Source organism: Delphinapterus leucas, chromosome 2 (genome assembly GCF_059928025.1).
Source record: "Delphinapterus leucas isolate spDelLeu-1000000601 "Yukka" chromosome 2, BTC_Dleu_Yukka2, whole genome shotgun sequence".
In the NCBI taxonomy this organism is placed as follows: Eukaryota; Metazoa; Chordata; class Mammalia; order Artiodactyla; family Monodontidae; genus Delphinapterus; species Delphinapterus leucas.
In genome coordinates this window covers 153,427,865-153,443,835 of record NC_143130.1, presented here as the reverse complement: position 1 = coordinate 153,443,835, position 15,971 = coordinate 153,427,865, and the positions used below count along the sequence as shown (strand labels likewise).

The 15,971-nt window shown below is 50.5% G+C and overlaps 1 protein-coding gene across 9 annotated transcripts in view; it reads left to right on the top strand.

Annotated features, from left to right (window-relative positions):
• The window catches only part of ABCD4 (ATP binding cassette subfamily D member 4), a 34,119-nt gene that overhangs the window by 6,659 nt on the left and 11,489 nt on the right, over window positions 1-15,971 (top strand). For 2 of the 9 annotated variants that reach the window (XM_022576563.3, XM_022576561.3), the window contains exons 6-18: window positions 147-197; window positions 1,752-1,846; window positions 2,077-2,198; window positions 2,307-2,398; window positions 2,576-2,665; window positions 4,209-4,444; window positions 4,535-4,626; window positions 5,081-5,117; window positions 5,487-5,536; window positions 5,932-5,984; window positions 6,306-6,382; window positions 7,031-7,146; window positions 7,310-8,280. In XM_022576563.3, the coding sequence (XP_022432271.1) occupies window positions 147-197; window positions 1,752-1,846; window positions 2,077-2,198; window positions 2,307-2,398; window positions 2,576-2,665; window positions 4,209-4,444; window positions 4,535-4,626; window positions 5,081-5,117; window positions 5,487-5,536; window positions 5,932-5,984; window positions 6,306-6,382; window positions 7,031-7,146; window positions 7,310-7,378 (1,180 nt within the window). In that variant the 3' untranslated portion in view covers window positions 7,379-8,280. Of the gene's footprint in view, window positions 1-146; window positions 198-1,751; window positions 1,847-2,076; window positions 2,199-2,306; window positions 2,399-2,575; window positions 2,666-4,208; window positions 4,445-4,534; window positions 4,627-5,080; window positions 5,118-5,469; window positions 5,812-5,931; window positions 5,985-6,305; window positions 6,383-7,030; window positions 7,147-7,309; window positions 8,281-15,971 lie in introns of those variants that run through there. The other 7 variants (XM_022576559.3, XM_022576564.3, XM_022576560.3 and 4 more) reach the window with 6 other exon arrangements.

The window sequence follows — 15,971 nt, the reverse complement described above, 5'->3', positions numbered from 1 at the left end:
CCAGGGAAGGGTCGGGCTGAGGCAGCCACAGTCATGGAGTGGAGCCAGGCTCCTCTTTGCCTGGAGGTCTTCTTGATCCGGGACTCTGAAAGGAGACGGGCCAGTCCTGCCCACTGTCAGCACTCATTTGCCTTTGGTCTTCCCAGGTTCAAGCACATGCAGATCCGGGTGAATGCTGAGCCTGCTGCTTTTTTCAGGTGAGTCTAGTGGGGATAGTTCCCCTTCTGCCTTGTCAGAGCTGATAGTGGAGATGGTGGAGAAGTAAACAACCCTCCCACCATCACCAAGGCCAGGGGCCAGGCGTCCTCACACTTGGCTGTGACCCTCTCCCCTTATCTCTCACTGTCCTCGTCTGCCTCATCCTTAGGTCCATGGATTTGCTTCTGAAACTGGTTCTTCCTTTTCGTGGCCTAGCATGGGGCCTAAATTTGTTCTAAGAATGAAATGAGTGAATGCTTCATCATCTTTCTAATGACTGTAAGGCATTGCCTCTGCCTCTGCTTTTCTGTCTGTAAAATGGCTTTCTGCCAGTGCCTGACATCCAAGGCTGATCCGTTGTCTCTGTAGCGTGGGAGGGAATGGAGCCTCTCAGCTCAGAAAACCTGCTCGCCACAGACACTGTCCTAGTGGAGCAAAGTGGTCCCCTGACAGCAGCATTGTGAAACCCCATTCCTTCCCCCGGGGCCAGGGTAGGTCCCTGCACTCTGCCTCCTATGAGGACTCTGGATTCAGTATTTGGATTGACAGTAAGGGCCCAGAGGTTTGTGTTTAAGGAGTAGAAGTTACTCCTTGGATCACCTGGATCTAATAGCCCTGGGACTTTGCTCTTCTGTCCGTCTCTGCTGCAGTTTGTAGCTCCCACCACTTGGGGGCACCAAGGATACTGGGGACCTATGAGTGGGGCAGGTCCTGGGGGCCAGGTAGGGCTGGGCCTGCGCTAGGTTTTTTTTGGATTCTGCAGTCACTGCTCATGAAGCTTTGGGCCCTGGGGAATGCAGGTTGATGCTTGGAGCTCTGAGTGTGTTTTCCTGCAGCCTCTCTGTCCTTCATGCAAAATCTGAAACGTTTCCTCTGTCCTCCCCCAACCTTTCTGCCTGGAGAATTTCTGCCCATCCTTGAAGCTCCAAGTCACCTCCTCCTGGGCACCTTTCCAGACTCCCTTAGGGGTCACGCCTATTTGCTTCCATAGCCCTGAAGACACACGGCTTATGTAACACTTTCCATGTTCCAGGTGAAGAATGCAGCGCGTCTGCCTGCCCCCCTGAACTGGGAGCCCCTCGAGGACAGGGGCTCCTTTGTCCAAAACTGTTTCACTGGCTACCTAGCACCAAGCCTGCCGCCTAGTGACTGCTGCGTGTATATTTGTTTAATAATAGCAGCTCTTTTTTATTGGGAGCCCCTCATGTGCTTGGCGCTTTACATTCAGAAATTCTCACTCTAGCCTATTACGTAGGTATTATAAGCTCCATTGTATAGATGAGCAAACTGAGACTCAGAGGCTTAATAACCTGTCAGTGTTACCCAGCTAGTAACTGGCCAGAGCCAGGATTTGAATCCGGTCTGCCCAGTCTAGAGTTCATGGTCTTTCTGCAGACAATACCATGTCGACTGAATGAACCAATGGCTGGCTGCTGGTGGCCGAAAGGGTCTGAGGGGACGATCACTTGGGTGGGCTTGGTCGCTAAAGGGGAGTGTGAGGAGGGGGGCTCAGGCTCTCCAGGCCCCGTGGACACCCCGGCCTTTCTCATCAGAGCTGGGCACGTGGAGCACATGAGGACAGACCGCAGGCTGCAGAGACTCCTTCAGACCCAGAGGGAGCTGATGTCCAAGGAGCTCTGGCTGTACAGTAGGTGCAGGGAGCCCCGGGAGGCAGGAACCACCGTGGTGGGGGGGAGCCTGCTTCCTTCCCCACAACTCCCTCCTCCCTCTCTGCACTGATCAGTTTGCCTTTGCCATGAGTGACCTCAGGAGAGTGAGGATCCCCAGAATAGCTTGACCATGCTTGGCTTCCCGTTCCCCTCGGAGCGCAGGATTGCTTCCCAGGTCTCTCACCCTAGGTCTTTCTGTCTTCCACAGTCGGCGTCAACATGTTTGACTATCTGGGCAGCATCCTGAGTTACGTCGTGATCTCAATCCCCATTTTCAGCGGCGTCTACAGAGACCTGAGCCCCACAGAGCTCAGCACCCTGGTCAGCAAGGTGAGAATCCCTTCTGGGGACCCCCTCATGCCATCCGCCCTGCCCTTTGGCCCAGCACCCAGGGCCTTGGAGTCAGGGCCCGCGCGCACTGCCCTCTGTCCTGTCCAGAACGCCTTTGTGTGCATGTACGTCATCAGCTGCTTCACCCGGCTCATCGATCTCTCCACCACGCTCTCCGATGTGGCAGGCTACACACACAGGTGAGGCTGCGTCCGGCCCCTCTAGGTCCTGAGCAAAGCGTGTACCTCAGGGAGAAGTAGCAGAGTGAAAACGGGAGCAGAAAAGCTCACCATATACTAGTGGGCATGAGAGAGAAAAAGGAGTAACGCCCTCACCTGGGCGCCCAGACCCTCCTCAGGTTTTCACTTCTCGCCCAGGATCGGGGAACTTCAGGAGACCCTGCTGGACATGACCCTGAAGTCACGGGATGGGGAGATCCTGGACGAGAGCGAGTGGGACTTGGCCAGGTGAGCGCTGGGCTGGCGGTGCAGCCTGGTGGTGGAGAATGCAGGCGCTGGAAACACCCTGGAGCCCAGCCCGTTCCCAGCCGGGCAGCAGAGTTAGGCGGAGCAACTGAGCTCTGTCTTATGCCAGGCACGTTGTAAATGTTCACCATCGATGTTGCTGTTCTGGCATCTGTGTTTATTTACACCATCCCCCAGCTGATGGAAACAAAGTACAATCAGCCTGGGCCTGAGTTAACAAAACAAAAATCTGAATTGTATCCCTCCTCTTCCTTTATTCCCTCCTCCTCGCTGAGCCCTGCCGCCAGTCCCCTTCCTTGGGGCATGTCTATTCTTTGTCCCCACTCGGGCCCAGAGGTGTCTTTATTGTATCTTTGCAGGCTCCGTGATGTTTCTGACCTTTCTGTGCATCAAGGATTTGTTCATGTCCTCACTTTTCTTGAGCAAACTACTTAACTGCTCTGTGTCTCAGTTTCTTCGTCTCTATAAAGAAGATGTTAATGGAACCTTCGTCTTAGGGTTGTTGTGGGGATTAGATATCATAGTTCATAGAAAGTGCTTGGACGGAGGCCACAGAGTAAACTTTCAAAAATGGAAACAGGCTGAATTTCAGGGTTTACACTCAACTGTCTTCTTAGGAGCTAATGCCTTAACTGTTGCCTCTGTTCAGAATTAAAGCTTCATGCAGCTCTGAGCCCAGAGGTGGAGGGGGGGGCGCTGGTGGTGCAGGGACTGTGGGGAACTGGAGATGCTTTTCTGTGGGGGAGATGGGCATCCGTGGAGAGCCAGAAACTCCAAAACTGTGTTAGTGTTTCCGCTCCCATTCTTACATCAGTCACCCGGTGATGCCATGAAAATGCCACCAACATTAGAATTGCACAGATGCAGCTCTGCGCCCCTGAGCAGGTTACTCAGCCACCTGACTCAGTTTCCTCATCTGCCCAGTGGGGATAATAGCTGTGGTTCGTGGCTGATAAGACTGATTAAGATCAGTCATGGGCAGGACTTTGCCCAGCCTGCCGCAGAGCAGGTGCCCAATCCATCTCTATCAGTTTGCTAGGGCCGCCATGACAGAGTACCATAAACTGGGTGGCTTAAAGAGCAGAAGTTGATTTTCTCATAGTTCTACAGGTTAGAAGTCCAAGATCAAGGTGTCAGCAGGGTTGATTTCTCCTGAGGCCTTGCTCCTTGGCTTGCAGATGGCCGCTTTCTCACAGTGTCCTTACATGGCCTTTTCTCTATGCGTGTGCACCCCTGGTGTCTCTCCCTCTTCTTAAAAGGACACCAGTCATACTGGATTGGGGCCCTACCCTAAAGGCCTCATTTTAATATAATCACCTCTTTAAAGACCCTGTCTCCAAATGCAGTTACCTTCTGAGGTACTAGGCATTGGGACTTCAGTATGTGATTTTTGAGGCCACAGTTCAGCCCATGGCAACCCTCCAGTCCAGAGGTGATGCCCCCAATGAGAAAGAACTACCCCCCTGCCCCCAGCAATACTGACACCACTTATCTTCCCAACATCTCTTCCCTTCTTGCACCCTAGGGCCCCGGGATGGCCAGCAACAGAGCGAACAGATACAGCTTTTCTCCTTGAGCGGGTCTGCATCTCCGCCCCCTCCTCTAATAAACCCTTAATCAAGGATCTGAGCCTGAAGATCTCTGAGGGGCAGAGCTTGCTTATCACAGGCAACACGGGCACCGGCAAGACCTCCTTGCTCCGGGTTCTGGGTGGCCTCTGGGCGAGCACATGGGGTGAGAGCCAGCCTTGGCCTGTGGGGGGTATGTGTGTAAGAATCAAGCCTCTTGTTGGGAAAGCAGCATGAGGGGCAATTGCCTTTCTGGGAGGTCTTAAAATGGTGCTTTCTGTAGGCTCAGTGCAGATACTGATGGACTTTGGACCCCACGGGGTGCTGTTCCTGCCACAAAAGCCATTCTTCACTGACGGGACCCTTCGGGAGCAGGTTAGCCGGGGCCCACTCCTCCCACCCCTTCCCCCCAACCTGGACCCTGGTGGTGGGACAGGTCTCAGCCCTGGAGAGCTATGGGACAGCAGGTAGGGTATAAAATGAACCAAGCCCAGGAACTCCCTGGCTCCAAGGACTTTTTATTCACTTCTATGGATTAGGCCATATACTCAGAGCAACTTCTGGGAGCAGGTTAACCTGTGGAGGCCGTAAGCCAAATATCACATGTGTTTGTTGAACACCAACTTGGATTCTGGGGGCCCTGCCCTGCTGTTTGCCAGCCCCGCCTCTCCCACCGGACCCTCAGCCAGGACGCTCCTTGCTCTCCTCAGGTGGAGAGGAGCCTGGCCTCTGGCAGCTCCTGGGGCTGTTCCTGAGGGAGGATAGCTGTGTGCAGCCCCACCTCTCCTTGGCCCTTGCCCCAGGCCCATGTGGTTTCTTCTTTTATCAGGTGATATATCCCCTGAAGGAGATCTACCCGGACTCAGGTGAGCTGAGCTTCTTGAGGATGCAACCTCCCATCCCACCATCTCTTCTCTGTCTGACTGTGGCCTCACCTGTACCTTTTGGAAGAGGCCCCAGCCAGGCTGCTGGTTTCAGGTGGGGTCCCCTCCACCTCCTCCTTTGACTGTTTACTATTCAGGGGTCTGTACCCTGACCTCATCTTTTTCTGTCTCCCCCTCCGGAGGAGAGACACCACTGGAGGAAAGGAAGGGATTACTTCCTTCACTGGGTCCTTCCCGTGTTTATGAAGTGCTTCAGAGCCTTGGCGCACATTCTGGGCCCGGCCATGATGTGCCCCATCTATCCCGGCTACCCGGAGGGGCTGACTTCTCGAAGGCTTCTGTGTTTTGCAGGCTCTGCTGATGATGAGAGGATCATGAGGTTCCTGGAGTTGGCAGGCCTGGTGAGTGAGGGCAGGGCCCCTGAGGTCCAAGCCCACCTGGTGGCACTGACCACAGGTGCAGGCCCAGCAGAGCTGGAAGTCTGAGCCTGGGGCAGGGCGATGGGTGTATAAATCGGCAGTGGGAGCTGTTGGCCAGGTACAGGCAACAAGCAGCGTCCACTCTCTAGCGAATTTTAAAACGATAATAAGACTACATCAGCCTGCTTTTTCTGGTCACCACGTTCCAGCAAGTCTAAACAGTGTGGCTGACGGACTGCTCCCCCAGCCCCACCGTGGTACGCGACCAGGGGTAGCTGTGTCTCGGGTGTGTGTGGTGGGACTGAGGAGGTCCTCAGGATAGCAGGAAGCAGGGATGGGCCCTTTCATGGACATCGTTCCCTCTGGGTGTGTTACAGTCCAGCTTGGTGGCAAGGACAGAGGGTCTGGACCAGCAGGTCGATTGGAACTGGTAAGAAGGAGGTTGGGGGGCTCCAGAGCCAGCTCCCCCAAAGACAGTGGGTCCCAGAGGCCTGGGCAAGGGATGAAGTGACTTCTGACCCCAAATTCTAGGGGTTTGCTGGGCTGCTGGGGACCTGGTTCATGTCCGTGGTACAGAATTTTGGCCTTGCCTTGTGTAGGCAGCGGGGCTGTGGCGGAAAGGGGGGTGACATCCATCCGTCCTGGGGCAGCCTGTCTGTGCTGGGAGCCTCTTCCTGCCCAGACCATTCTGTGCAAAAGCCAAGCTATAGCCTCCTTCCTCCAGTGGGCCTCTCTCGTTCCCCTTTCTCAGGTATGATGTTCTATCCCCAGGAGAGATGCAGAGGCTCTCCTTTGCCCGGCTCTTCTACCTGCAGCCGAAGTATGCAGGTAAGGTTCGCCCTGTAGGTACACATGCTAGCCAGGCAACGTTTGCGCTCACAGGTATAGCAGCGTGTGTTCGTGTGCACCTGGAGAGGCATTGGTATGGGTAGGAGAGCACACCTGTGCCTGGCCAGGTATCTCTGTCCCTGCAGGAGAGGATGGCAGGGCTCTGCCCATGAGGCAGCAGTGCTTGGCATCCTCAGGTATACGTTGAAGTGCCAGTTCTTAACCTCTGTGCCAGTGCAGCAGCTGGAGCCAACCTTGAGAGGGGTTCTCATGTTATGGCCGTCAGGCTCGGCCATCAGTGAATGGGCATCCCTCTGCTGTGCCTGGCAGAGGTGTGAACTTTTCTAAGGACTGACATCCTTGGGGTAACTAGGATTCCCTGGATTGAGTGGTCCTAGGCAGTGGCTGGTGGATTGGGAATAGGGTAGGAAGCTGAGGGATTTTGTCCTGCAGCTGGCAGAATGCTTCCCAGATGGAGCCTAGCTCTCCGCTCCTCTGGCCCACGCTCTCCCTAAGGCAGGGCCCCTGTAAGCCAGAACAGCCTTCAGCCTCCCACCAGGTCCCAGCGAAGGTGGGTGTGGGTTGGAGGAGCAGCAGAGGTGGGTCTGGCGCAGGACTTCATCTCTTCCCACTGAGTTCTGTCCTCAGTGCTTGATGAAGCCACCAGTGCCCTGACCGAGGAGGTGGAGAGCGAGCTCTACCGCATCGGCCAGCAGCTGGGCATGACGTTCGTCAGCGTGGGCCATCGGCGCAGCCTTGAGAAGGTACCCGTGCCCGCAGGATGGCCTGAGGAGGAGAAAGAATGCCAAGGCTGGGTCTGGCCGGGGCCAGAGCCCCCTCAAAATGGAGAGTGGGGATGGCAGAGAGGGCAGGGAATCTGTCACAGCCAGAGCAGCCTGATCTCCGCGTGGTGGTGGTCTTTTGTAGTTTCACTCCTTGGTTCTGAAACTCTGTGGAGAAGGAAAGTGGGAGCTGACCAGAATCAAAGTGGAATGAAGCCAAGACTGGCCACCGGCAGGAGAGCCAAGCCCAGGAGGTCGAGTCCCCAGGAGAGACCAGGAGGGCTGATGGGGCAAGGAAGGAGCTCCAGGTTTGCCTCACAGGTCCCGTGTGGGTAGCACCAGCAGCAGTGGACTCAGCCCACGTGTGGCCCTCCGCAGGACCCTCATCCTGCCAGGGTGCCTCCTGCTGCCTCAGCCAGAGCTTCGTACACTTGACGTGCTGATTACTTCACATATGACCTCAGATCGTGTTTTCTAAAGAAAACCTGAAAGTGTGGGATCTATAAGAAATGCAGGGTCAAAATGGAGAGTGTATCGGACTTGGAGTCAAGAGATCCAGGAATCTTTTAGAATACGTCAATTTTGCAACAGTAGATTTTTAACTTTAATCAACTATTTAAATTTTATAACTTTTTTTAGAAGAAAAGATAAACACGTTTTTAAACTTGCAGCTTTTTCCCCTTTTTTCTTCTTCATCATAAGATGATCTTTTTTTTTTTTTTTTTGGCCACGCCATGCGGGATGCAGGATCCATGCAGGATGTGAGATCTTAGTTCCCCAACCAGGGATCAAACCCGTGCCCCCTGCAGTGAAAGCATGGAGTCTTAACCACTGGACCGCCAAGGAAGTCCCTAAGATAATCTTCTTAATTGACTCTCTGGGCTTGTCTTTGAGAGCCTGGGGGGTGGGAGCAGCACTCTCCACTGTGCTGGAACCTTCTGCCCGTAGGTTCTTCACTGGCATCTCCCACTTAACCATTGCCAGTTGTCCCTCAGCCACTAACCTCGAGGGCCCTTCAGCTTTTCTTAACCCAGATGAAAATAAATCCTGTAATATTTTTAAGTTAATTCATTACTTAAATGCATTTTTTAAAATATAAATGTATTAATTTATTTATTTTTGGCTGCATTGGGTCTTCGTTGTTGTGTGCGAGCTTTCTCTAATTGTGGTGAGCCGGGGCTGCTCTTCGTTGTGGTGCGCGGGCGTCTCATTGTGGTGGCTTCTCTTGTTGCGGAGCATGGGCTCTGGGTACGCGGGCTTCAGTAGTTGTGGCTCACGGGTTTAGTGCTCCGTTGTATGTGGGATCTTCCCTGGACCAGGGCTCGAGCCCATGTCCCCTGCATTGGCAGGCAGATTCTTAACCACTGCGCCAGCAGAGAAGCCCCCTAAATGCATTTTTAAAGGAAAGTTTACACTTGATATAAATAGAAAGTAACTGTAAAAATTAATACAAATAATGTTATGAAATGGCAGCTGCGTACTGCACCTGCAAAGACTCTACACCTGAGGCTTGCTCTCTGTACAAAGGGAGGTTAGGGATGTTACAGAGGAGTTAGACATACTAGCACCCAACTGAGAATCTTCTTAATAGATTTGGGGAAATGGAATGGGAACCGCAAGGGAAGTGATTTTCTCTCTCTAAGACGAGGTTCTTTAATGTCTCTTCATACCACTGAAAATGATCCTAGATGCGGGGTGGAGCTCCAGACTTGGGGAGATGTCGCCCTGGATAACGTGTCTAACCCCCTCCCTCCATGGTGTGGCTGGCATGGAGGCCTCAAGCCTATTTTCAGCTCTGCCCCATATGGGTGCTAAAGCAGTGTGTCCAGGTGCCAAGCTGAGAGAACTCTGGGGTGGGCACCTGACCAGGTCTGATGGTGTGTCCAGTCTCCGGTGAAGCCTCCTTAGGGACCTACATCAGCATCGGGAAGACCTGTGGCAGCCCTTCTCATGGGGCTGAAAGGGACCGTCAAGGTAGGCATCTGCTTCACGAGCCTTCCCATACTTGAATCTCCCAACCATATCCTGCCAGGTGCTCTTCTGGCCTCTGTTCAGACACCTCTAGCATTGGGGGCCATCCATCCTCAGACCCCTCTGAGGGAAGCTCTTCCTTAGGCCAAGGGGAAACGTATCTCCCTCAGGATCCCCCTGACTCCCACCTCTTGGGCATGTTTTAAATTGTGGGGTTCGGGTGTGGAAAGACTCCCTCTCTGGCTTAATTTCTGTACTTTCATCAATATAGCTGAAGCTCCCCTCAGCCTTTTTGGTGATAGCATTGCCTCACTGACTTGCTTCAGACTCACAAGCTCCTTCAACTCCTAAGCCTTTTTCACAAGTGCTGCTGCTAGCAGATTATTATAGAGACCAAGTTTGTTCCTAACTCAGAGTCTTTGCACTTGCTATTTCCTCTGCCTCAAACATGTTCCCAGTGCTGTTTCTGTTCTTAATACTCAAATAGCGTCCTCCCTTGCAGAAACTCTGCCAAGAGAAGGCCGTTCTTAGAGGCAGACTGTACCCTTATCCATCATTCATCTCAGAGATGGTGGCTACTTGAGAGTTTTAGGTGCATCGATACAAGCCTGCATGAGGAGAAGTCAGGTTATGTGTCCTCAGTGTATGACAAGGACCAAAATGTTTATTTTAAATGTTTTAAAATAAGCCAGGCAAATAATTTCCCAAACTTAAGTCTCATTCTGCCACAGACCCACGTGGATGATACATAGAAATGTTGTCCTTATATCCCTCTCGTCACTCTTCTGAGGAGTCCTGGAGCCATGGGACAGGGCAGAAAAGCAACCTTTTGTTATCTCCATCAAGTGTCCGCTTACCTACCGTATCAACATGTGTACCACCCCAGTCATTTTGGGGTGGAGAATAACAAACTAGTCTCTGTTCTGCCACAGCCCACAGGGAGCTGTGCTGTGTGTTCTGCATCCAGGACAGTCTCCCAGGAAGCCAAAGAAGAGCAATGCCAGCTGCCCTCTGTAAAGACTGCCTTTCCAGAAACATTGTCTTGTTGGTGCTATTTCCTTCTGACATCCTGTCTAGGTGTCAGAATGATGGGTGGCCCTGGGCTAAACCCTGGGCCAGGAAGGAACCCCTGGAGGCACAGGGAGTTGTCAGGAGAACTGGTGCCTGGAGAACAAGCCAGCTGAAAGGGAGCCCTGGATTGGGGAGCTGCAGAGACTGTCCTACCAGGAAGTAGGGTAAAGTGTGGACAGGCATCAGGCAGGGGACATGTGCTGGGGAACACTGTCCTCAAGCCTCTGGCAGGGTGAGCTGGACAACTGGCCAGTAGATTTGCCCATCTGTAAGTAGTTAAGGGTTCTGAGGGTCAGATGCCTCTGGGGAAGGTTTCCCTGGGAAAGTCCGAAGACGGGGCAGAGACTTTTACCTAACATGCTATCAGACCCTGACCCCAGGCCCAGAACTGCCAGCCCACAAGAGAGTGAAGGGGGAAACAAAAGCAAGTCTCAGTCTTGAACTGGCGGAGAGATTTGTGCAGAGCTTGCATGCTTAAGGGAAGCCCAGCTCCTGCCACATTCTCTTAAGAACCCTGTGAGGAAGATGCTTCCTTTTCTTTCCTTTTTACCCCAGTTGAAGAGTCTGAGCTCCAGGACCTGAAATGACTTGATTAGGAATCTCAAGTTCAAAACAGAACTCCTCAGCCTCTGAACCACCCCCACCTGCTGCATTCATCTTGCCCATCTCAGGGAATGACACTTCCACTGTCCACCCTGAGCTCAGGCTAGAGACCTGAGACCCTCCGGACCTCCTCCCCCATATCCAATCCATCACTACATCCCATGGGTTCTGCTTTCAAAATATATCTGAAGCCCACCTCTGCCCTCCCCCGAGGCCACCACCAAGTCCACCCGGACAACTGTGGCAGCCTTGTCCCTGGTCTCCCTGCTGCTTCTCCCAACCCCCCACATCCTCCACAAAGCAGCCTGAAGGACCTTAAAAATGCAAATTAGCTGTGCCCTACATTAAAGTCCAAAGTACTGGGCCTGCAAGGCTGCACTCCCATCCCTCTCCTCGAGCCCATTGGCCTCTGTCATCAGAGATGGGCCAAGCTGGTCCAGCTGAGAGCCTTGTTCCCATGCATTCCTGGAAGCGCACAAACTACCAAGACTGACTCAAGGAGAAACAAAATCTGAATGGTTCTATAACAAGTGATTGAATCAGTAATCAAAAACCTCCCAGCCAGCAATCCTCCCTCCCTCCCCAATAATCTGAGGGCCAGGTGGCTTCACTAGTGAATTCTACCAAACATTTAAAGAATGTTTCAGGGGCTTCCCTGGTGGCGCAGTGGTTGAGAGCCCGCCTGCCAATGCAGGGGACATGGGTTCGTGCCCTGGCCCGGGAGGATCCCACATGCTGCGGAGCGGCTGGACCCATGAGCCGTGGCCGCTGAGCCTGCGCGTCCGGAGCCTGTGCTCCGCAACGGGAGAGGCCACAACAGTGAGAGGCCCGCATACCGCAAAAAAAAAAAAAAAAAAAAAAAAAAAGAATGTTTCATATCAGTCCTTCTCAAAATATTCCAGAAAATAGAAGCAGAGGGAACACTTCCTAACTCATTCTATTAGGTCATCATTGCACTGCAGAGGGAACACTTCCTAACTCATTCTATTAGGTCATCATTGCCCTGCACCAAAGCCATATAAAGACATCACAAGAAAACTGAAGACAAATACCCTTTATGAATATAGATGTAAAGATTCTCAACAAAATACTAGTGGACAGAATCCAGCAGTATATTGAAAGCATTATACATCATGATCAAGTGAGATTTAGCCCAGGAATGCAAGGGTAGTTCATATGAAAATCAACATAAAACACCACAGTAGAATGAAGGGGAGAAGCCACATGATCACCTCTATTGGTGCAGAAAAAGTATTTGATAAAATCCAATCCCCTTTTATGATAAAAGCACTCAATAAACAGACTAGAAGGAAAGGGAATGTTCTAAAAAGGAATTTTCTAAAAAGGAATTTTCTAAAAAGACATAAAAAACCCTACATCATACTCGGTAAAAGACTGAAAGCTTTCCCACTAAGATCAGGAACAAGACAAGGATGACTGCTTTTACAAATTTTATTCAACATTGTACTGGAGGTTCTGGCCAGAGCAGTTAGGCAAGAAAAAGAAAAGGCATCAAAATTGGAAAGGAGGAAATAAAACTATTTGCAGAAGACATGATCGTATATCTAGAAAATCCTAAAGAAAAAAGACAAAAAACACAAAGTATAACAAAGTCAACAAAGGTGCAGGATACATGCAAAAATCAATTGTATTTCTATATACTAGCAATAGACAAAGCAAAAAGGAATTAAGAAAACAATTCTATCAATATTTACAATAACATCAGAAAGAATAAAATTCACCCAGGTGGTGCAAGACTTATACTCTGAAAATACAAAACATTGCTGAAAGAAATTAAAGACCTAAATAAAGAGACATCCCATGTTCATGGATTGGAAAACTTTATTTTAGATATTTTGCAGACTTCTTTATTTATGTATTTATTTTTTTAATATTTTATTTATTTATTTGGCTGTGTCCGTGTGCAGGTTTCTCTCTAGTTGTGGTGTGCAGGTTTTTTTTTCTTTTTTTCTCTCCAGTTGTGGTGCTTGGGCTCCAGAGCGCATGAGCTGTGTAGTTTACAGCACGCGGGCTCTCTTATTGAGGTGCGTGAGCTCAGTAGTTGTGGCGAGTGGGCTTAGTTGCCCCACGGCATGTGGGGTCTTAGTCTTAGTTCCCCAGACCACAGATCGAACCCACGTCCCCTGCATTGGAAAGCAGATTCTTTACCACTGGACCATCAGGGAAGTCACTGGAAGACTTAATGTTGATAAAATGGCAGTATTTCCTAACGAAATACTGGTTCACAGATTAAATGTAACCCCTATCAAAATTCCAATGGCTTTTTTTTTTGCAGAAATTGAAAACCTGATCCTATAATTTGTGTGGAATTACAAGGGACCACAAATAGGCAAAACAGTCTTGAAAAAGAAGAACAAAGGTGAAGGACTCACACTTCCAGATTTCAAAATTTACTTCAAAGTCAGTAATCAAAACAGTGTAGGAGTACTAGCATAAAAATAGGCTAACATAAAGTTCTGTGGAATAGAATTGAGATTCCAGAAATAAACCCATATATCTAAGTCAAATGATTTTTGTCAAGGGTGCCAGGACCATTCAGTGGGGATAGTGTCTTCAACAAATAGTGCTGGAAAACTTGAAATCCATATGCAAAAGAATGCAAGTGGACCCTTACCTCACACACCAGATACAAAAATTAACTAAAAATGGATCAAAGAACTAAATTTTATAGCTAAACTAAACCACTCTTAGAAGAAAACATAAGGCAGAACTTCTTGAATTTGGCAATGGTTTCTTAAATATGATGCCAAAAGCACAAGCGACAAGAAAAATGGATACATCGGACTTCATCAAATTAAAACTTTTGTGCATCAAAGGACACTAGCAGGAGAGAGCAAAATAGTGAAGCAGGCAGTTCCAAACACCCATCCCTCAAAAGGAACATTGAAAAACAAGCAGAAACTGTCAGAACCAACTTTGAACTGGACAACAGTCAGATTTATAGCGAAGACAGCATCAAGACAACTTCAGTATGGTAGGTAGGAAAGCTGTGTGGTGTTTTTACTTGCCTTGCCTCATCTCTTCACCAGCTTGGTGGCAGTCTTGAAGAAAGCAGCCCATGTTCTCAGTATGGGACCCCAGTCCCTGGTTCCAGAGAAAGCAGAGCAGACCTTATTCACAAATTATTGTTTGTTCTAACCTATCAGGGGCTAGAAAGACTGACAGGTGCCCTTCTCTGTCTTGCCTGACTTGGAACTCACTCAGGGCAGAAAAATAGTAGGCATTGCTCAAAAACTTTGTAAGGTGGGGGACTTCACTGGCAGTGCAGTTGTTAAGATTCCGTGCTTCCGCTGCAGGGGGCGTGGGTTCTGTCCCTGGTCAGGGAACTAAGATCCCACATGCTGTGTGCCATGGCCAAAAAAAACCCCCAACACCAAAAAACAAAAAACAAACAACCTTTGTAAGGTGAACAAAATCCTGTAGCCACCTGAAGCAAAGATTATGCTTCAGACATACAATAGGACCACCTAAAGCCTGGGAAGAAATACTGGGGAGTCTCTTTGGGAAATTGGGGTATTCTAAAGTGACCCTGTGTACTACAGAATTTAGAAAGCCACATGCATGGCTAGGACAGGATGCATGTTTGGAAAAGACCTGAGAAGACCCTAAGCTTTCACCTCTGGCAGGTCACTGGGCTTGGTTCAAGCAGGAAATAAAGGCTAAGGCAGAGTTTTAAACTGCCTGGCTAAGTGCTAAAGGAGTGGCCGGAAAAGAGCCAGTCTGCAAAGACTGGAAGAGATGGGGTGTTTGTTTCCTTTTAGCTCCTGGTATTCAAGGAAATCTCTGTGAAAATGCTAGTTGAACAGAGACTTCAAATGAACACACATGACAAGGATGACAGTCTTTACAAAAATAGTTTGGGAAAGTTATCAAACAGAGGACTGCAGTTTTCAATAATCAAAAACAGTAAACTCTGGGGAAGGGAGAGAAGGTGATCTCCAGAGTTACCATATTATAATATTCAAATGTTCAGTTTTCAACAACAACAACAAAAATCATACAAAGAAACAGGATTGTGGTCCATTCAAAGGGGAAAAAATGGACAGAAACCATCCCTGAGGATGCCCAAACGTTGGACTTTCTAGACAAAGGCTTTAAATCAACTGTCTTAAATATGCTCAATTAGCGAATGGGAACCTTAGAGCTGGTTCTAGCTTTGGCTCTGGTGTTAGAGCTGGCAGCTAGCACTGGCTCTACATCTGTAACTGGCACTGGTGCTGGAGCTGGAGCTACAGCTGGATGTGGCCCCGCAACTGGTGTGAGAGCTGGTCCAGGAACTGGCTGTATCTCTGAACTAGCTCTGGCCCTATAGCTGGCCCTAGCTCTGGCTTTGCTATTAGAGCTGGGGCTGGAGCTGGCACTGGCTCTGGACATGCCAATGGCTCTATCATTGGCTCTGTCTCTGGACCTTGTGCTAGAGCTAGTGCTGGTACTGGCTGTAGCTCTGGAGCTGGCTCTAGTCCTAGAGCTGGTTCTGGCTCTGGCTCTGATGCAGGAGATGCTCTAGCTCTGGAGCTGACACTCAGTATGGCTCTCAGTTGGGGGCAGGTGCTAGAGCTGATAATGCATCTTGCTCTGGAGCTGGCACTGGCTCTAGCTCTAGAGCTGGTGTTGGAGTAGGTGCCACAGCTGTTTTTAGCTCTGGAGCTAGAACTAGGACTGGTGCTAGGGCCGACGCTTGTCCTGGAGCTGGTGCAGGCTCTAGCTTTGGAGCTGACATTGGAGCTGACTCTAGCTCTAGAGCTGGTATTGGAGCTTGTTCTAGCTCTAGAGTTGGCTCTGGCTATACGTCTACAGCTGTAGCTGGTGCCAGAGCCATCTCTAGCTGTGGATCTGGTGTTACAGCTGGCACTGGAGCTGCCTCTGGACAAGTTGGGCACAGCACTCCAGGTCCGAGTTGGCCAGGTTGAGATGATACACAAAGGCCACCAGCTGCTTCATGCAGGGCAAGTCTGGAGGCTGACAGGAATCCTCTGAGTACTGTCCAGTCAGGTGCCTAATATGGAGGGGATGGCACTCAGGTAGGAGGGCAGGTAGCAGAATCAGAGCCCTGGCCTTTCCTTCCACACTGCCTCCTACGGCACCTTTGCGGGGATCTGGGTTCCTACACCTGGCCCTGCCCTGCCAAAGACCTGCCCCAT